At 51.5% G+C, this 21,785-nt stretch overlaps 1 protein-coding gene across 11 annotated transcripts in view; it reads right to left on the bottom strand.

The window, feature by feature from the left end:
* Positions 1 to 21,785, bottom strand: part of SFXN5 (sideroflexin 5) — a 132,094-nt gene that overhangs the window by 36,011 nt on the left and 74,298 nt on the right. For 9 of the 11 annotated variants that reach the window (XR_010115462.1, XR_008650678.2, XM_055241041.2 and 6 more), the window contains 2 exons: positions 21,049 to 21,114; positions 10,418 to 10,508 (listed from right to left, as the gene is read on the bottom strand). Coding sequence is in view for 9 of the 11 variants with exons in the window: in XM_055241041.2 (XP_055097016.1) it covers positions 10,418 to 10,508; positions 21,049 to 21,114 (157 nt within the window). In the remaining 2 variants the exon portion in view is untranslated. The remainder of the gene's footprint in view (positions 1 to 10,417; positions 10,509 to 21,048; positions 21,115 to 21,785) is intronic. The other 2 variants (XM_055241045.2, XM_055241044.2) reach the window with 2 other exon arrangements.

The raw sequence follows: 21,785 nt of genomic DNA, 5'->3' as shown, positions 1-21,785 counted from the left end.
TCACTTGAACCAGGAGGTGGAGACTGCAGTGAGCCAAGATTGCACCACTGCACTCCAGCCTGGGCAACAGAGAGAGACTCTGCCTCAAAAAAAAAAAAAAAAGAAAGAAAGAAAGAAAAAGAAGAAAAAAAAAGAAACTCTACCCCTACTTCGGTGTTCATCTATATTTTCTTCCAAAGGTTTTAATTTTTTACTGTCCACATTTAGGCCTTCAATCTATCTTGAATTTTATTTTTGTGGACTGTATGAAATAAGGATATCCTCTTGCTCTCTCTTCTGTTTGGAAACCCAAATGTCCAATAAAGTTAAGAAAAGGTTCCCGACCATACTGGGAATTGGAAAAATGCAAATTAAAATGAGAAATAAACCAGTTCAGATGAACACATTTTTCTTTTTTTTTTTTTTTTTTCAGATGGAGTCTCACTCTGTCACCCAGGCTGGAGTGCAGTGGCACAATCTCGGCCCACTGCAACCTCTGCCTCCCGGGTTCAAGTGGTTCTCCTGCCTCAGCCTCCCAAGTAGCTGCAATTACAGGCGTCCACCACCATGCCCAGGTAATTTTTGTATTTTAAGTAGAGATGGGTTTTCACCATGTTGGCTAAGCTGGTCTTGAACTCCTGACCTCAGGTGATCCACTCGCCTCAGCCTCTCAAAGTGCTGGGATTACAGGTGTGAGCCACCACGCCCACCCCAGATGAACAAAAATTTTAAGAGATCGATAGTATCAAATATTGAAGAGGATGCAGGGAAACAAAAATTCATACCCTGCAGGTTGGGTAAAGGCCCATATGCCCACCTGGCAATATTTAATAAAGCTAGAAACGTGCCTACCCTCTAATGTGTCCATTCCATGTCTGGGTACACACCCTAGCCTGGCGATTCCCAGCACAAGTGAAACCAAAGCTGAGGTAGGGCCCAGATCTGTTTTTTTTTTTTAATTCCCCAGGTGATTATAATACAGATGAAGGTTTGAAAACTTTTGCCCAGGAGAAACTCTTACTCATGTGCACATGAGCTGTTTACAGCACAAGGTTGTTTAGAGCGGGACTGTATAATAATGAGAGACTGAAAACAACCTAAATGTCCCCAATTAATCACCTGTGGATAGCCACACAGTACGAATGCCTATGGCAGCTGAAATGAATGTGTATGTATTAACATAAATACATTTCAAAACCGCAATGAAAAGCAAGTTTCAAAAGGATATGTACAGTATGGTACAGTTAATATAAATTTTTAGAAATTCATGAACAATACAATTGATGGCTTATGGTACATGCACATATGCTAAAATATAAAACCTAAATGGTAAGCATACACTAACTCCAGGTCAGTGCCTTCTGTGGGGAGAGAAAGAAACCACAATCAAGAAGGCAGAGGGCTTTGAGTGTATCTAACATTCTCTTTCTCTATTTCTTCAATTTTCTAGGTTAATAGAAAAATTTCATAATTAAAAAAACAGGCCGAGTGCAGTGACTCATGCCTGTAATCCCAGCACTTTGAGAGGCCAAGGCAGGTGGATCACCTGAGGTCAGGAGTTCAAGACCAGCCTGGTCAACATGGAGAAACCCCGTCTCTACTAAAAACACAAAAATTAGCCAGGCATGGTGGCATGCACCTATAATCCCAACTACTCGGGAGGCCAAGACAGAAGAATCACTTGAACCGAGGAGGCGAAGGTTGCAGTGAGCCGAGATCATGCCACTGCACTGCAGCCTGGGTGACAGAGCAAGACTCCATCTACAAATAAATAAATAAATAAATCATTTAAAAATAGCCATGGAACAAACTACTGCGGCTATTAAGGAGAAGTTACAATTTTATGACTGCCATGCAAAGACATCTAAAATTGACTGTGAGGTTAAAAAGCAGTTTACAGAATAGTATATATATATATATATATATATATATATATATATGAATACATATATGAACCCATTTGTATTTAATTACATTTATATAGACATTTTTACACTATATACAGATATAATGGGCAGAGATTCATATACTTTTAGATGTTAACTTGAATTTGGAGGGATATATACTAAATGACTCTGGAGAGAGAAGTAGGATTGCTTATTCTATTATGTATTATCAGAAAGAGATACAGCCATTTTCATTAAAACGAACAAACAAGCACTCTAGTAGCAAGCATGAGACTTCAGTTGCTATTCTGGCTCAAGACTGATATTGGACTAAGTACTTCCATATTCCACTTCCTCTTCTGCAAGAAGTGGGAGGTAATGCTGGCCTCCCCTCCCCTCTTCTCTCTTCTCTCCTCCCTCCCTCTCTTCCTTCCTTCCACCGTTGTGGGCAACACAGTCAATGATTCAAATGGTGTAAAAGGGGAAATAATAAAAAGTAAGTCTCTTTCCCAACCCTACACTTCACCCCCTCCCCAGAGGCAACCACTATAGCCAGGTTCTCATGTCCCTGCCTGGGAAGGTCTATGCATTGAAAATATACATGTAGGCATATTACCACCTTTACACATTCACACATACTCTCTCTCTCACACTCGAATCACAGCAGAATACAACCCCTCTGCCTTTAAGACAGTGATGATTATCAAATAAGGATGCATGCCCTCATATTTGCTTGATTTCACAAAAATCCCCATTATTCCACCTGAGAGGCAGTGCTAAGTAAGCAGCATACATTTTCTTTTAAGTAGCTTGAGAATTTGGGGAGAGTTTCACAACCCACACTGAAGTGTCACCGACTCAGGACCGGGAATTTCTGGATTGAAAAACCAGCCTGTAAGTCTAGGTGTAGGCTGACTCGGAAGTTTGGAATCGCTTAATATGATTCCTGCTAACACATCCATCTTTTTAAAAAGCCCCTTTTTATCACAGTTTCCTCTTAGCTTGAGATTCTTCAATGGTTCCCCATCAACCAAAGATAAAGCTCAAACCCCAAGCTAATACTCATAGCGCCAACATGCCCTCCTCTGTTCCCCAGCAGGCCAGTCCAGCCCAGCCAGGCCCCCTGCTCCTTCCTGCATTCCCCTCCCGCATAGCCCCTCCCTCCCTCTGCATTACACTTCCCCACTTTCTCTGCCTCTGGGCTTCTCTACCTTCTGGATTTCAGGAATTATAAAACCCCAGAACTGGAAGGCCATTTACGCAACAAGCACTTATGGAGCACCTACGGTATGCCAGATCCTGAGCAAGCTGCTTGGAAACAGGTGCCTTGGTCGCGTGCGAGTGCCCCTCACAGCTTCTGGGGCCTGTCTACTAATCAGACATTTCCCTCAAATCCAGGAGTCAGGCAGCTCATTCCAATAACAGGCTCTCATTTTTTTCAGAAGATCCTGTCACTCTTGTGGCGTTACCACTTATCAGAGCTACTCTTGACGTGTACAGCCAGAATTAAACAGACTCCTTTGTTCTTGGTGTTCTATCTTTAGTAATGCAGCTGAAATCTGAGTGAGCATCATCAGAGGCACACACCACACCAAGGACCCATTCTGAGCACACGGCCCACGAGACCCCCAGGTCTCTGTCTTGAGAACTTCAGCCAAGTCAGGTCTTGACACCCTCACACTTGTGCACCTACATTTTTTGAACAGCAAGACTTACATCAAACCTTGTGAGATCTCATCGGCCCACCTCGATGGATCTTTTTAGATCCTGGGGCTCTTGCCCATGAATTCACAATCCCTGCCAGGTTGGTGTCCCTGTTTTTTGAATGTGAGCCACAGGCCTCCTCCATCCAAGGCATCAAAATAACTGAAGGGAATGAAACTGAAGACAGAGCCCTGGGACACTAGACACTTTCCTCTGGCTGCCTTGGACCCACTGCCTGTGTCCTCTTGGGGCCTGACACACACCAGGGGCCCATGCCAGTTCTGAGGCTGCCACCAATTCTGGCACCCAGCCCAGCCCAACCTTCCATGGCTCCTCAAAATCCACACCACCACACCCACATATTCCTTTGATAACATGATCTAATTATCCCTGCCCTTTTCTCAACAAACACCCTTTCCGTACATAATTCAGTTCATATTAGATTTCTAAAATCGTAGAGGTGATGGAAGGTGATTTAGAGAGATTATCGAATGGGTTTCATCCTCTATAAAACTTTATTGCCCTTATCACCAGAACTATTTTGTGTGTGTGTGTGTGTGTGTGTGCCATTTTGAACATCTAACCACCTCTTACCCCCAAAGAACAAGTTCCCTGATGGCAGAAATGTGCCACCCCTGATTGGGGCAGAAGGAACGCAGTGGAGCTGGAAGAAGATCAACATTTAGTAGGTGCTCATGCTACGCTGGGAAACTGACATGTTCAATCCCCATGAAAACTTTGCTTAGAGATACCAGTATCCCATTTTATAGATGGGGCCACCATGGCCCGGAAGGGTTGGATAATGTGCTCAGGATGATCTGGAAAGGGGTGGGCCCATTGGTCATCCACTCTAGGCCTACTGACTAAGAGTGGACCACAGTGATGGTAAAAATGTATACAAGAAAACAGAGCACTCCAAAACAACTTTAAAAAGTGGAAAAGGTCCAGAATAAATGTCCAGGTAGCTACAGAATCTGGCCACCACTGTCATCAGGGTGAGGTTTTGCCACGAGTGCCTCATCTCAAACCTTTTGTGCCAAAGCATTCATTTGATCATTGAATAAACCCACATTGAGCACTGACTGTGTGCCAGGCACTGAGGGGGCTGAGGGTGGTGGTAGATGAGATCCAGTCCTTGTCTTGGGGCACTGTCTAATGGGGGAGGCAGGCTTGGAAACAACACAGGCAGTCCCCAGATAGACATTGGCACACACAGGTAGCTGCTGTCTAACCCTGGCTGGGACTCCCAGCGAGGGCTTCCAAGAGGAGATAGTGTTTGAGCCGAGTCACAAAGGCCTGGCACTCAAGGGAGGGCAGAGGGTGGCTTGAGGTAGTGGGAAGAGCAGGTATCCAGACATCAGGGCCACATGCAAAGGCCCGGGGCCCAGCAAGAGGGAGGAGAGGAGGATGGCAGGATTCTCCAGGGCTGCAGTGAGGCACAGGAGAAGCAAGAGCAGGGCAGGTCAAAGAAGGGACTCATGGCATCCAGAAGTGCCCGAAGGGTGTGGATGCCACGTGACGCACCACTGACCTTGATGGAGGGACCTTGATGTCACAGGGCTCAGGACACAACTGCCACAGGTGCACGCTGCTGCCTCCTGCTCACAGGGGATGAGGCCTGGGGAACTGTGCTCTGACCTGGGGGTAGGCCCTCCAGACTTAGGCAGCACTGCCATGGCCACCTCCTAGACGGAGGAAGCAGGGTGGACTGAGCACGAAGGGGGAGCAGTGGAGTGAAGAGCGAAGAGGGGTTCAATGACACGAAGACCCGTGTGGCCTTGGGGAGAAGAGGGCATGGACATCAGGGAACAGGTTTGCCACACCTGTGAATGAACAGAAGACCTTCTTCCAAACAGTGCCAGGACACCCTGGGCAACGGACTCATTGGTGAACACAGAGAACTTTTCATGGCAATAAAATACATCCTGACATTTAACATAGGAGACTGCTGGGGACGGCACAGGAAGAAGTCATTTCTCAGCAAGGAGCTGCTGAGGCTGGCATTTCCGGTGCCTGCAGGAAGCTTGTTCTCCTCGGAAGGAGCAGCTGGCTGATGCCGAAGCTCAGGCCTCCCTCATCAGGAACTCAGGGCCTAGCTGGGGGTTTTGATGAGCACATGACACTCACTGCCTGTTCCCTGCTCTGAGTGGATGCAGCCAGGCAGCCTGGGGTGACCTTCAGGGCTTCCTGCCCTCCCCATGCACACACCTACCCAGAGTCTAGAGGGCCAGCTTTATAGATGTGCTTGCTGAGACAACACCTCTTTCTCTACTCCCTAAAGCCCCTGCCCCACCCATTACTGTCAACAAGATGTCTATTCCCCTGGCCATTGCCGCCTCTGGGACCCAGGACTCGGCCCTCCTTCCTGCTGGTAACTGCTCCCGGTATCCTTCCCCCAAGGCCCCTCGAAAAGCCTGTGGGGCCGGCAACCCCTGGAATGGACTCTGCTCACAGAGACTGGTGGCTGGACCTGGGGGTGTGTATTTTTCCAATGCCTCCTCTACTGACCTTTAATTACACTGTTTGCCCAGCTTCCCAAACCATTAACTTCACCTCGCAGCAACCATACGTCAATTAACGGAGGGCCCGCTCCAAGCTTGAGCTCCTGAACACAATTAGGCGTGACAGTCCACAAATAAGAAAGAACTGGAGAATTAATTAAGGTCTAAGCAAATTAATTACCAGTCCCCAATCGATTCTGATGCCAGCACACATGCTCCTGGGCTCACTGTCTTTCCTAACATCTCCATGTATAAATAGAAACTGAGATCTCCCACACGATTGCTGTTCTAGACCAGGGACACAGCATGGCCCTGAAACCACCTCTCTCCAAGGGGAGAGAAATGGCTGCAGTGAGCATCCCAGGGCTTCCCACGTACTCAGTACATGTGCCTGCACATGCATCAGTCATGTGACACAGGCATGTGCACACACACACTCTGAAAAACTAGGGGGGACCTTGGAGGCAGAACAGGGAGGACACCGCGTAGCCTTGGCTGCCTCTAGGCCACACTGCTCAGTTTCTCAGCTATAGGGGTGAGGGGTTATCTCATAGGGCTTGAAATAGCCCTGGGCTGGGCCTGGGAGGCCTGGGCTCTGGCCAGCTCAGTATCACTTTTAGCAAGTCTGACTTTGTTCATTCTTCTGTAAGAGGGTGATGGCACGCTCTGCCTTCGGACCCTCCCAGCACAGAATAAGGAGAACCGAGGGAGGAGAGAGGCCTGCTGGGGAATATGAGGGGAGCCATGCAGCCCCCAAGAGCTCTACAAACCTCAAGGAGGCCTGCAGTCACAGAGGTCCTGGTGGGAAGGGGTTGAAGGACGGTCTCATCAGAGGCCTCATTTCCAGATGAGGAGACAGCGGGTAGAATGGGGTGGGAATGGTGGAGTTTGGTGTGGGGTCCAGGTGCGTGTGTATCAGGCCACTCTTAGGCAGCGTGTAGCCCACCTCCCCAGGCTTCAGGCTGGAGCCTGCAGAGGAGCTGGCAGAGCCTTGGGAAGAAGAAACTGACTCTTGGGGCTTCCTTGTTCCCCAGAGCTTGAGTTCCCAACCTGCTCAGAAATGTGAGAGCCTGGATGTGGCCTCTGACCACAGGGCACAAGCCTCTTCAGGACCCCCATCACACTGAAGATCCCCTTCCACTCCACTCACATCCCAACGACAGGGCTTAAATATGATCACTGCCACTTTCCCCAACCTCCTTCCCATGTGCACTCACTGCTCAGTGAGTCCTGTCTCTGCAAGCAGCCTAAAGGGACAGGGGACCCTCCACAAGGTCAAGCACAGCCTGAGCCAGCTTTTTGGTCACCTTTAACGGTGGCCCAGCCAGGTCTGGCCTAGCCCGCCTCGGAGAGCTGGAGTGAACTCCGGGCAGAACCTAGGCCCTGCCAGCACCTGGTGCAGCTTAGGGATACTCTCTCTGGTCAGGGGTACCTGGGGATAAGGTAAAGAGAGGCCAAGTACAGGGACTGGACGGTGGCCTGAGAGGACCAGGGGGCTTTTGAGTCCCTGGTGGGTAAGGGCCATACCTAATCATCTCAAAACTGCGTCAGCATTGACTAGGGCAGTCCACAAGTGTCCACTTGCAGATGAGAGGGATGGACATGGGGACTAGAGAGATGGAAGCCTGTGTGGGGGTACGGGAGACTGGGGCTGGGGCAGAAGGCAGGCAGGCACCCAGCCAGGACTCCGCAGCCAGGCCGGAGGAAGAAGCCACAACGGGCCTGCCTCTCCCTGGATCCCGGCGAGCAAGGACTGTCGGGGCTTAAACCACATTATGCAATCAGTGAGGGATGTTCAGGATCTCAAGACCACAACAGTGGCTGCACCTGTATGAGCGGCTGAAGCCTCATTCCCAAAAAAAGAGGGGAGGGGAATTACACTGGAGTCTGAAGAGGGGCAGGTCAGAAAGTCTCAGACCCAAAGCAGGGACCCTCCACCTGAAAAAGTCCCAGAGAGGTTAAGACCACCCCCAAGGTCACACAGCAAGATGGCCAGTAGGGCTGGAATGGGCCCCCGGCAAAGTTCTTATCTAAAGCTTGGCTGAGGACAGATTACATCTTGGCCGAATCCCAGATCCAGCCCAGTGCAGCAGAGCGCTGCCCCTTCTCAGGCTGCATCTGACCCTCCAGGCTGAATGGCCGGGAACACCAGTTGGGCAGCCGTGTTTGCTTTATTAGGCCCCTTAACGAAGTCAGATCTAAAGGGTTATTCCATTAATGGCCCACGACAGAAATAGCTGAAAGTTCATTAAAAGTGTGGAGTTGCTATAGCAATTATCTGGGCTGGCTGAGGCTGAGCCAGGTGGCTGGTTCTGGGAATTCATTAGTCTCTGGGTCATCCAGGGGTGGGGCTGCCCAGCAATGACCTCTCACCCTCTCACAGGGCTTTGCAGGTGCTTCAAAGCACCTTCCTCTCAGTGGAAACTGGTTTGTGGCCTCACTTGCTCCTCCCAGAGCTCTGGGCTGTAGGAAGGTGGGTACTGGTACCCACCTTTTACAGAAGGAGAAGCAGGGCCCTGGAGATGACGATCAGGGTCAGGACCATGAGCCTGGGTCTGACTCTGGCTCTTCAGACGGTGCCTTGGTACCACAGAGGTCACAGGTCCTCATGCCCTGTGCTGATCTGTCCCATTGTTGTCCTTTGGTACAGAGGGGGAGCTCTGCTGTTATGGTTCAAGGACTGGTTTATCGTTCTCTTTTGACAGCTATGCACTGCCTTACGCTGCTCTCAATACTGTTTATTTCTTTTTAGTTTAAAAAACTCCTTCCACTATTTTGTCCTTCTCCCCAATAAGGTGTAGGATTCTTAAGGGCCAAGCAGAGCTTTGTGGCATCTCCAGGGCCCCGGCCTGGAGCATCTATGGTGAGCTCATAGACTCCAAGTTTAGCAAAGACGCAGCTGAAGGCAAGAGAAATCCCCTCCGCATATACCTGTGTGCCCACAATCACCTGCGTAGAGCGAAGGCCTCTGAAACCTAGAGGGTCACAATACCCAAAGGCTTGAAACCTAGACTAGCAGAAGCTTCCAGCCTTCTTTTGTGCCACGAACCACTCTGGCAGTCTGGTGAGGCCTATGGACCCCTCGCAGGATAATGTTTCTAAATGCATAAAACAAAACACATAGGATCACAAAGGGATCATCCTGAAAGAAATTACCAAAATATTGTGATATAGTAATAGATGTTTTCTGTTTTTTTTTGTTTGTTTTGTTTTTGAGACAGAGTCTCACTCTGTCGCCCAGGCTGGAGTGCAGTGGTGTGATCTTGGCTCACTGCAACCTCCAACTCCCTGGTTCAAGCAATTCTCCTGCCTCGGCCTGAGTAGCTGGGATTACAGGCACGCACCACTACACCCAGCTAATTTTTCTATGTTTAGTAGAGATGGGGTTTCACCATGTTGACAAGGATGGTCTTGATCTCCTGACCTCATGATCCACCTACCTCGGCCTCCCAAAGTGCTGGGATTATAGGTGTGAACTACCACATCCAGCCTAGATGTGCTTTTTAACTAATGAATTAAAAACAAGATCTATCAGTTGATGTATTAAATATGAATTAGTGGCCAGGCATGGTGGCTCACGTCTATAATCCCAGCACTTTGGGAGGGCGAGGCAGGTGGATCATGAGGTTAGGAGTTCGAGACCAGCCTGGCCAACACGGTGAAACCCCATCTCTACTAAAAATTCAAAATTAGATGGGCATGGTAGCGCATACTTGTAATCCCAGCTACTTGGGAGCCTGAGGCAGGAGAATTGCTTGAAGCCAGGAGGTGGAGGTTGCAGTGAGCCGAGATTGCACCACCACACTCCAGCCTGGGTCACAAGAGTGAAACTCTCTCTCAAAAAAAAAAAACAAAAAAAGAAAAAGAAAAAAGAAAGACAATATGAATAGTGTTGAGCATAAATAATATTTTAAGATCTCTGTAACAACTGTAATGTGCCATGAAAACATCTGTGATTTCTACTGGTGACAAAGTCACAGGTCCTGCTTCTGACTGTGGTTTGCTGCCTACATTCATAATGGAAGGAAACGTTAAAATGCAGTTAGAGGTTAATGTAAATCTTTTCCCTGACCAGGCTCACAGGTTCTGCTGCATTCTGTCTACTGACCCCTTGTGGGTTTGGGACCCCAGCCTAAGAACCCCAATGCTGAAAGCAGAATCTCAGCACAGAGCTGGTCAGTGGGACCCCATGGTCTTGTCTTTTAGCTAAACATTTTGCGCCAATTCTCCCAGCTGGGTGCCCCCTGGGCATCAGGAGAGGTGTGGAAGGGTCATCTGTCTCCCTGGGAGCCCAGCGGTCCCCCACACCCACCCACAGCACACATCTATGTGGTGTGCAGGTCTTACCTACAGCAGGGAACGGCACAAACCTCTGGATGAGAAGGCGGGTGGCTGGGGTGAACTTGTTGGCTTTCTGAACCAGGACATTAAGGCCCACCTTTGAAAGAAAAAAAGTAAAAACACAGAAAAAGTACATGATGCTGCCGTGGCTTGTGGGAGGAGGGGGCAGAACTGGAGGAACACCAGAGAGTGGGGGATGTCATTTTTCCCCGCAATTGCACCTCACACCCCTAATCCTCAGCGTCACCTGAGGTTGCAGAGCTCCAGTGTTGCTGCTTAAAGTACCACTGCCCAGTCATCCCAGGTAACTGGCCCATGAGAAAGAGGGAGAGAGGTAAAGCATCAGACACATACACACACATACACACACGTACACACTCATACACACACACTGCAGAGGAGAAAAGGGATGGGATGCTGTGGCAGTTGCTGGTAGAAGGATACATACTCCATGAATAAATGAAGTGTAGGAAGGCCTCATTCCCACCCCAGCCCTAAGCGCCATCTTTCTGAAACCCCATGGTACACGCAGGTGTGGGCCCAGCTAGACCATAAGGGCTCAGGACAGGGGACCCCCATACCTGCCCACAGGCTGCAGGAATAAGCAGCGTAGCTCAGGGCAGGATGGAGGGTGAGGCAGATGTCCTGGACTCACTGTCATTGCCTTCGTACCTGTCACCTGGCCCAGGATGCCAGGCACCCTACCCCAGCCCCTGCCTGGGGTCTTTGTCACTCCAGTCCATCCCCTAGGCTCTTTCATCTTTCGAGAGCACAGGCTTTCTCATGTCTGCCACACCAGCTCCTCTCTATGACCAACCTGCCTGAGAAAGTGTCATCTCCTTCCCACAGCAGCCTCGGCCTCCATAACCTCACTTCCCCACTCCCCCAACATCCCACGTTCAACCCCGAGAGTCCAGTTTGCTGCCCCTCAGATCCTCCGTGAGCCTTCCAGCCATGGGGCCTTTGCAGTGCTGGTCCCTGCGCCTGGGATGCCTCCCTCCTCTGCTCAGTCCACACCTGTTCTTTCAGGCCCACCCATGAGTTCCGCCTCCAGTGTCACTAGCAGTGGGACCTTAGGCAGGTAAGTCATTTCATCATTCTCTGCCTCAGTTTACCTATCTGTAAAAAGGGATAGTAATACCTACAACATCCCAGGGCTGGTATAAGAATGTATGTAAGTGGTGGGTGTGAGCTTGGCATATAAGACACCTCAATAAATGAAGCTATATAATCATGATGTCACTGGACTGGATGGGGTGACTACACCTTTTTCATCTTTGTATGTCCACCACTTACATATGTACACGCTCAATAAACTGGTGACTGAGGAATAAATGCAGGAACCAACAAATACATGACTGCATGGAGAAGGCAAAGGCTGGGAGTGGGGCTTTGCGGAGGAGAGAAAGATGGGGTTGGGCTGGGCAGAGGAAAAGGACTTTCTGGTGGAGAAATGCATACGAGTGCAGGCCTGGAGAGAGAAAAGACAAGATGCATGAAACTAGAAAAGGAATTGGGTTGCAGAGGCCTCTGCTTCCCCAGACAGAGGCCAAAGCCAGCCCCTGTGCTGTCTTTCCTGGGAAGCATGGGAGGAGCCGTGGCAGGACTCCTGGCCTGATGGGCCGGGGCAGCCTGCTCTCAGGTCTGGCACACCTGGCGGCTCAGCAGGCCACCCTGTGCCCTTAGGCCTGGCTCTAGCCTTAATGTTGTGGGTGGTTGGGGAGGACGCAGAGGCTTGGGAAGGCCTCCAGGGCTGCCAGGCGCCTGCCACTGTTGGGGCAGGGTGCAGCAAGGCAGAAACAGCCCAGCCCGGGCTGCGACTGTGAGACCCAGGAAGACAAGGAAGTGCTGGTCCGCCAGCCCCGGGGCAGTGCAGCATTCCATGGAGCCAGAGTGCTTCCTGGCATGCCCACCCTGGGCTCTCGGGAACACAGCCTCCATCTTAAGTCTCAGGCTGATCCTCAGAGTCCAATCCTTGTCCTCCCAGCTCGCTCAAGGGAAGGCTGGGAGGCAGCCAGGGGCATCATGGCGTGGACACACTTCAGTGGTACAGTGGGCAGGGCTGGGGAGCTGCCGGCTCATACTGGGCCCTGCTGCCCCCGCCACATGAATAGAATTCATCAAGTCCAGGAGCGAGTGACTCAGAAATGGCCTCCCTCACCCCCAAAAAAGTGCAGTGAGAGAAAGCGTGGGAGGAAGCTGGAGGACATGCAGACGGGCAGTAGCGATGAAGAGGAGGGGGGCTCGGGAGAAGTCAATGAGCACCTCCTACGTGAGGCCACTCAGCACATATTCACATGAAATATCTTAATGAGATCCCCACAACAAGGCTTTTAGATAGACCACGTTGGCCCTTTTTACAGATAGAGACAGGTCCAGAGAGGTTAAACAATTTTGCTCAAGGATAGACATTTATTATGAGGCAAGTAAAGCTAGGATTTGAACGCGGAGCCTGCTAATTCCAAAGCCTTGCTCCTAACCAGGGTGCTATGACTTTCCCATTGTCTTCCACCTGAGGGAGGGATGCTTTAATATCTCCATGCCTTTGAATGGCACATCTGCATAGCAAGCACCTCCCTGACAATGGCCACCTTGGGGCTGGGGTCCAAATGAGTGGAAAACAGAAGGCAACTCCTGCAGGGAACATAGGGCCCTTGAACCATCCCTGCCCCCAGCAGCCAGAAGTCAGAAGATCTGGGTTCAAAATCCTGCACGACAATTTAAGAAGATATAGGAAGTGCTGTAAGAGGCGGGGAACAGGAGCCATTCAAGGAAGTGAGCAGAGAGGTTGGGACCCTTCCCCATGACAGCCTCTTGGGGGTAGGCAGGGCTGGAGAGCAGCGGGAGGAAAAGGAGGAAAGGTGGCCATCACATTTCCCTCCCCCTCTCCAAAGCCTTCCCCTCCCTGGTCGGCCATTCTTCCCACTGGCTAGGCCTGGCACAGCCCAGAGTGTAGGGAGGAAGAACGAAGACAGAAAACAATGTCCTCGTCCCAGGTTTCTTCTGGCCTCTTCTAACCTGAAAGTCACCAGGGTCTCCCAGCATGGATGGGGTGACATTTAGTGCGGTACACATGTTTCTGAGAGCGTGGCCAACATGCCTGCGCCCAAGAAAGGGGCTGGGGACCAGCAAAGTAGGGAGGAGACCTGGGCATGTGTGTAGCTGTGAGCTCACGAGGAGTCAGTGAGGTCACAGTGCCCACTTGCCAGTGACGGGCCCAGTGGCAGGGAGGGCATGGACACGGAAGAGGCAAATGGCCACTTACCCTCACCCCTTCCCAGGCCTTACCGCCCCAGCACCTAGGACAGCACAGCCTGAGAAGGAACCCAAGATGGCTGCAGACCAGGGGTTAGGAGCCCATCTGTTCTGGTTCCTCAGGGCCCTTTGGCCTAGAACATTTGGTAGAGCCCGTTAAAATTAAAAAGCCAAGAGGCTGGTGGCTCTGAATGCCAGCTCATTTTCCTTGGCACGGTGGGTCCTGTTTAAGGGAACCAGCTGGTATTAATGGCACACAGCTCAACACAAACAGCAGCTAGCGATCAGAAAAATCAGAGCTAATAATCGGGTTCAGGAAAGATAATGAGATGTGGAACAATTACTGCTGAGGGTCCCCCAGGATCTGTTTTAACAGCATCCAAATAAGCCACAAAATAGAAATTAACCAAACAGGAGCTCCATTTTGGTAGATGGGGAAAACAAATAGGGTGTGGATTTTGCACAAGAATTTCTTGTATGGCCAGCAGACAGGGCTTCTTAGAAAACCAGGGCTCAGGCCCCACAGGACATCAGCAACATCTTGAAGGAGGGAATAGGCCTTCTTGACCACCTGTCTCCAAGGTCTGGCTACTGGGCCAGTGAATTTGCCATGAGCAGCTGACAGGAGACCACGGGGAAAGGAGAGAAGGCCAGCTTTCTGATAGTCCCCACGGAGATGGGAACAGGGCCGACCAGCACCAGGAGCTGTGGGTGGGGTGGGAGCTTCATGACACTAAATCTTTAGTGTCATGAGCTATACAGCTGGTGGTTGTAGCCTTAAGTACCAAGGGCTTTCCGGGCCAACAACAGGCCAGCAAGGAGACACTGGATGGGGCTGGAAGAATGCCTGCATCCCTCTCCCCGCATCTGTGCCCCCATTGCAGCCTGAATATCCATTGCCTGGCGGATGCCTCTGTGCCCAAGGGCTCTAGGCACCCCAGCTTCTCCCACCCCAAATGAAGGTTGTCTCGCTCTTCCTCACCCACACCCCAGCCTCCTCGCCCACTTCCAGCTCTGCTTCTCATGCCAGAGACCTCACAGCATTCTGGGCAGGAGCCTCCCGGGGCCCACGTGTTACCATGGCTCCCTGGTGCATCTCCCGAATGTCATGAATGCAGCTGTTTGCTCTCTCTGCTCCCAACACTCAGCACGCAGCCTCTGTCCCTGGATGACGGGGCACCTCCTAACCAGGCCCCCTGCTTCCACTCTTGCCCCCATCCATCTTCTCTCTACAGCAGTCGGAGTGAAGTCTGAAAACACACGGCGACTTGCTGGAAGCCTTCAGTGGCACTGGAGGAGCCACACGGCCCTGCGGGACCGCCTGGCTTGCTTTGCAAGGCTCTGGCTACCTGTATGAGGAGGTGCCGTGAGGGAGTGGGCCCAAGGGTCATGAAGGCTCCTGAGGAAGGGGATGCCTGCCTGAGCCCTGAATAGGAGGCTAGGAAGGGAGTGGGGCTCGGCCAAGGATCAGAAACATGAAATACCAGGTTGTCTGCGGGGTACTCAGACGACAGTCTGCAGACTCTACTGCACCAGTCATTATGGGGGTCCAAATGGCCCTGAAGAACAATGGAGGAAGGGGCATGCCTAAAAGGAGGGCCCCTCTTGGGTGGTAGATAATAATGTAACCAAGGTTAGGGGTTTGTGAGGGCACAGGGGGCAAGGGTTGGGGAAGGTCAAGGAATCGCTGAAGTACCAAAAATGTCCACCAGAGGGCACACTTGGTGGAACACATTGGTAGTCAAGTGGACCCAAGAACCTCCATGGAGGTCAATTGTTCCCCAACCCCAGCCAGCCTGCTGCTTGGCAATGGGGTCAGCAGCAAAGTAGCCAAGTAGCTGGGACAGAGCTCTGCACAGGCTAAAACATCAGTTGCTCCAGCTGTGACCAAGTGGCTTGTTTGCTGGCAACAGTGACCAACCCTGACCCCTTAACCACGCCCCACTAGGGCCAGGGGCTGCCTGCTGGGAAATCAATTACATCAGACCCCTTCTATATGGGAGGGGGCAACAACTTGTCCTCCCTAGAAAAGACACAGAGCTGCTTTCTGTGTCTGACTTGCACTGCCAGCATCACCATCTGCAGGCTTCTGAACACTGCAGATTCTCTACAGGGTCCATGCAATGGACCCTCCAAACCCAAAGCCACTCCCTGAACACAGCAAGACAACAGTCTGGTCCAGGATTCCCAGGTGCTGTCGTCCCCCTACCTCTCTCCAGCCTGGAGAACAGAAGGGCCTGAGATACACCCTCCACCACAGAGCCAGCCAGGCCCTGTCTTATAGGCGGCAGGGCATGCTCTGGGCCAGGGACAAATATATGCCACTGACTTGACTATAGCCAGAAAACACAGGCCTAGGAACTAAGTATGAAGGTGAGCAGAGGGTTGAACTCTGTTACACCTAAAGAACCTCTCAAAACATGTCTTCCAGTCCCCACTGCTCTCAGGGTACCTGGGGAAGGACTTGTCTGCCAGGCGGCATGGTAATAGCTCCTCCAACCTAGAAGCTGAGAACACCACTTGGATTCTCCCACCTCCTTATGCCACAGGGGGTGCAGCAGGAAAAAGGAAAAAGGGGTCTCTGTGTGTGATTAAGCCTGGGTAGGCCCTGTCACTTACTTCACCTCCGTGCCTCAGTATCCTCGTCTGTAAAATGAGGATGAACACCTAAACAATGCCCGGCGTGCTGTAGGCACTCTGGAAGTGCTAGCCATGATTACTATTCTCATGACTACTTTCCAGTCTGACTATCCAGGGACACAGAGTTGTCAGTAAGCAATGGGAACTGGAAGGTGTACGGGTTCAGCACAGGGATCCCCTGGAACTCCTTCTTCTATGCCAGTGTCTGGTAGTGAAGGTTAACAGCCACTGCATCCTACACAGAAAGGACCCCCCAGGGCCTAGAACCTTTGAGAATGGAGCTCAGCATTGCCCCAACAGGGAAAGACCTCAGCCAGCTAAGAGGTCTGGGGCCAGCTAAGGGTGTGAGGAATGGGCGTGAAGTGCCTCTCATCATGTGGCTCCCCCAGGCAGCTCCTGACTGGTCCCACAGCACTTCATCCCTGAGTCTTCCTCTCCAGCCCCACATCCACCCTCATCCAGGCCCCTCATCCATGAGGGTGGCCCCACCCCTTCTCCTCCAGCCCACTTCCACCTGCACCATCTGTGACACCCAGGTTCCCGAGCCCAGGCAGGGTTCCAGGCATGGCCTCCTTCCTCCTGAGCAAGGCACTTACGGCGCCTCCTGACTGGCCCTGATCCTCCTCCACTCATGATCACCATCACTCACTACCCGGTGGCCGCCCTGCTGTTCTGAGCCCGGAGTTGGTCATGCTCTCCTGTGTACCTCTGCTTGTACGGTGCCCTCTCTCTGGAACACCCACCCTGCCTGCCCCTAGCTCTCTCCATTCTGTCCTGTGAGTCAGCCCTGTGTGAAGTAGTGGCCCCTCCCCTGCTCCCACCACACGCTGGGGTCACCTTCATCATAATTCTGATTATACCACAGAGCGTTCTAGCTTCCCTCTCAGTGCCTTGAAGGATATACCAGTCCCTGCAGCCCCCAGCGCCTGCAAAGTACCCGCACATCACAGTCCCCCGATGGGAGTCAATGGGTCTTACTTTCTCTCACCCTCGTGTAGCCGGGGCCCAGTGAGGGCCGCCCACAGAAGTGCTTAATGCAAACTCCCGAACTAAAAAACAGTGAGGATTGAGAGAGGCTTCCTTTGTTAAAAGACAGCAAACTGTTAGATTTCAAAAATAACTTAAGACGGGATTTCTTTTTTATTCTCAAGCAAGCAGCCAGACATTGCCAAATCTATTTAGAAGGTTCACCAAGAGGCTGCTAATCCCACTCTGGTGGTCCTGCAACCAGCAGGAGTCTTCACTTGGGGGCATGCAAACTGGGGATCCCTGATCCCAGGGTTGCTGGCCAAGGTCAGGGCTCCTCTGAGTGGGGCAGGGAGCTCTGCAGGGCCCCCAGAGGAGGCTGGCCTCCACTCCAGTTTGCCCTCTGTCCCAAGGACCTGCTTGCAGCCTGTCGGCCCCCATCCATGCCGCCTGCTTATAGGGACTCGTTTTAATTAATGCCAGAGCTGGGCCAACCACTGGGGCCGTGACACTTGTTTGCAGGTCATCTCCTCCTAACAGGCTCGCCCTGGGAGGGGATTTGTCACTAATTGAAGCAGAGATCAGTTAATGAGGCTGCGGGACCTGGGGTTCCAGAGAACAAGGGAAAGGAAAATAAAATAAAGCCTCTTTCTTCAGAGGTTTTGTGACTTACACACACAAAAGAAAAGCAAGCAAGCTGCCGATTTTCCAAGTCAGAAACTCCACTCCATCTGCTGGAGTTAGACGCTCACTGTGTGAAGACGTCAGGCGGAGGGACGCCGCCACCACTAGGACTCGCAGATCAGAGGGGCCTCAAGGCCAGCGATTAATCAGTGGCCTAATTAATAAGTATTTATGGCGTAGTGCCCTGTGCTCCTCTCTATGGGGGAGAAGCCATGGTGCCCGTCCCTGGTTAACTTGTAATCCAGTGGGGATGAGGCTCAGACTGCAGAACACTAAGGGGACAGAGACACAGTGTGACTGAGTGTGCGTGGGGAGGACAGGAGTTTCTAGGACTTGTGAGTAAGGAGAGTGCTATGGGCTGGAATGGTTGGGGAAAGCCTTTCGAGGGGTGCTGGAACTCACAGGGAGGAGAAAGGAGGGAGTCCCCAGCACAAGCACAGCCCCACATGAGGCCCCAGCCCCTGCCCAGCAAGAGCTCAGCTCTGGGAACCCCAGAGGGCTCCAAGTCCCCCAGTAACTCTGTCTTCAGAACCCATACCCCACAAATCTGTGCTAGGTTTGCCCTGGCAAGTGGTTGGGACGGAGCGGCTGATGGTCCCTCAGGTGGGGCAGTGAGGACTGGACACACAGAGGGCTCGGAGCTCTCAGAAAAAGCTGTTATTTTATTTTATTTTTTTTGAGACAGGGTTTTGCTCTGTCGCCCAGTCTGGAGTGCAGTGGCACAATCATGGCTCACTGCAGCCTCGACCTTCTGGGCTCAAATGATTCTCCCACCTCAGCCTCCTGGGTAGCTGGGACTACAGGTGTGCACCACCACGCCTAATTTTTTTGTATTTTTTGTAGAGATGGGGTCTTGCTATGTTACTCAGGCTGAGAAGCTGATTCTTGTTCTCTGAGCCTGCAGGAGAAGGAAGTCCACCAGGACAATGATCTCCTTCACTCAAGCCTTTCTATTCAAGGCCACTCAGCATCCTTCCCTATGCAGCCTCCTCCTCTCACCTTGCCCCTGAGTCTCAAAGAAGGGAAGGGGATTTTTGAGCTGCTGAGCTAAGCAGACCATCAGCTCTTCTCATCACAAGGAACAAGGAGGAGGTGACAGAGTTCTTTCTCCCACTCAGGAGAACCTTTGGCCTTCACCCACCAAGTCCCCAGTATCAGGGACCCCCAATTTGTCTGACTCCCAAATGAAGTCTCCTGCTGGGCTGCAGAACAAGCTGGGTGGCAGGTCAGCAGTCTCTTGGTGAGCCATCTGAATAGGTCTGCAATGTCTCACTTCTTGCTTTTGTGAAGACATAAGGATTTGGAAAAGAGATCTTGGGCATGAAATGGGACATCCCACTTCACAGCTATTTGGAGATGACTTGGTCTATGTGGGAGTGAAATAAATGAGGCCATTTCAGGACAACCCCAAATCCCTCCTTTAGAAGAATGGTGCATTAAATTGTGGTGTATGGTACAATGGGTAATTATACAGCCGTGAACAGTTATTATACAGTATTTACTTAATGGCACTGGAAAGATGAGGAAAGTGGGCTTTACCAAAAGGTTATTGTATGTGAATTCTTCATTATATGTGAATGTTTTCTTTATCATTAGAGATAAGATCTTGCTATGCTGCCCAACATGGCCATAAGCAATCCTCCCAACTCAGCCTCCTGAGTAGCTGGGATTACAGGGGCACATCACCTTGCCCAGCTGAATGGTTTTGGGGTTAATTTTTTTAATTTTTTATTATTTATTTATTTATTTTTTCTGGAGATGGAGTCTCACTCTGTCACCCAGGCTGGAGTGCAGTGGCGTGATCTCGGCTCACTGCAACTTCTGCCTCCCAGGTTCAAGCGATTCTCCTGCCTCAGCCTCCCAAGGAGCTGGGATTACAGGTGCCCGTCACCATGCCGACTAATTTTTGTATTTTTTTTAGTAGAGACAGGGGTTTCACCATGTTGGCCAGGCTGGTCTTGAACTCCTGATCTCAGGTGACCCACCCGCCTCGGCCTTCCAAAGTGTTGGGATTACAGGCGTGAGCCACTGCACCCGGCCTTTTGTTTTTTTAAATGGGGTCTTGCTATATTGCCCAGGTTGGAGTGCAGTGGCTGTTCACAGGTGCAATTACTGTACACTACAGACTCCAACACCTGGGCTCAAGTGATCCTCCTACCTCAGCCTCCTGAGTAGCTGGGACTACAGGTGTGCCCCACTGTGCTCAGCTATGTGAATGTTGTTTGGTTTTCATTTTCTAATTATTTTTTTCTTACCAGTTACATTGATGTATTGTGTAATGAATGAAATGACAGAGTTGTGAAGGGGCCCTTTGCCCTCTGGAGTCGGCTATAGAAGGCCATCCTAGTGGTGATCCAGAGAGAGCCAGACGTAGGCACACGGGCGGGCTCAGGGGTGGGACAAGCATGCAGAAGGTCCTGGCAGCTTAAGCATCCACTCTGGCACTGGCCCAGGACCCTGACTGTGTCACTTGCCCCTGGCCTCCTCTGGGAAGCAGGGAGCCACACCTACCGTATCCTCATGCTCAGTCTCTGAACCTCCCCTACTGAGTAGCTGCTCTAGCCTCAAAGTACTGTGGAGACTCAGAGTGAGCCTAACGCCCCTGGCTTCGGGCACTGACAGGTCTTCAGGAGGAGCTGGACATGTGACACCAGTAAGGCCACAGAGAGGGAAAAGCAGCGCCCCGGCAGCTGAGCAAGAGCTCAGGGGAGCAGGCACGTGGGCAGGCCTTGCAGAGTCATTCAGAGGCATCCCCCCACCCCGCTCCAGCCACGTTACCGAGCCTGAGGAGCGGCTCTTCTGAGCAGAGTGCTGGGCAACCGCAGCCCCACTCAAGACAGATATCCTGGCTCGGCGCCCCCGGGCACAAACTCACCTCCCTGCCTGCTCTCCATTACAGGGAGCACCAGGTTGTGCTCTGTCTACTGGAGCCTCTTCTCGGCTTGGAAAGCCTGTCCTGACTCCTCCACCCACAGAAACCTGTCTCCCACATCTTGCCTGGCCTGGCCCTCAGACAAGCATCCACCTGCAATGCTGAGCCGGGTGGCCCCAGAGCAGCAGAGCCAAGAAGGAGCAGGGGAGGGAGTACTCACAGCAATGGAGACGGCGCTGATGACAGCTCCCAGGTAGCCCTGGATGAACTTGGATGCAGGTGAAGGCTGGAAAAGAGAGGCAGAATTTCAGGCCTGCTGGGTGCCCAAAGCTCCCATACTTCCCCTTGTAAGCTGTCCCAGCCAGCAAGAAGCATCCTGCCCACCAGCCTGAAAGGTGGGTGGAAGGAAGAGGCCCCTCAGGACCCAAAGGGATCAGGCCACCCTCAGCCCAGTTCCCAATGTAGACATATAAATCACCAGTATCCAGGGAGACACTGAAGGGCTCACTTCACTCCTGCCCTGTTCTAGAAAGGTCACTGGCAGACAGTGCTGGCTGGAGGTGGAGAACAGCAAGGCTAGCATGGACCATTGAAGGCTGGGGCAAGCAGTCTTCAGTTTAGAGGCTAAATGTTGCAAGGGGGCCATTTGGCACCTGGAGCGCTTTCTAGGTGGAAATGCCAGTGTCAAGGCTCTCACAGGCCTTGCCTGCCCATGGAACAACTGGGCTCCCATGTCAACAGATGATAGCTGCCCAATATCTCTAGAGAATAATATACCCCAAGTTCCAACATAGACAATTAAGAAAAAGCTAAGGAACTTGCCCTGTGCTACGACTGCAGGTTTAGAAGTGTCTGGTTTAAGATAAAGGGAGTCATCCAAGCAGAGATGGCCATATGTGAAGCCTATGAGAGAGACTTGGGGTGGAGGTTTAGATGTCAGGAGGCAGCCACAGCATA

The sequence above is a fragment of the Symphalangus syndactylus genome, chromosome 14, assembly GCF_028878055.3.
Source record: "Symphalangus syndactylus isolate Jambi chromosome 14, NHGRI_mSymSyn1-v2.1_pri, whole genome shotgun sequence".
Taxonomy (NCBI): domain Eukaryota; kingdom Metazoa; phylum Chordata; class Mammalia; order Primates; family Hylobatidae; genus Symphalangus; species Symphalangus syndactylus.
Note: the sequence above shows the minus strand (reverse complement) of the source record. Positions and strands in the feature narration are given on the sequence as shown.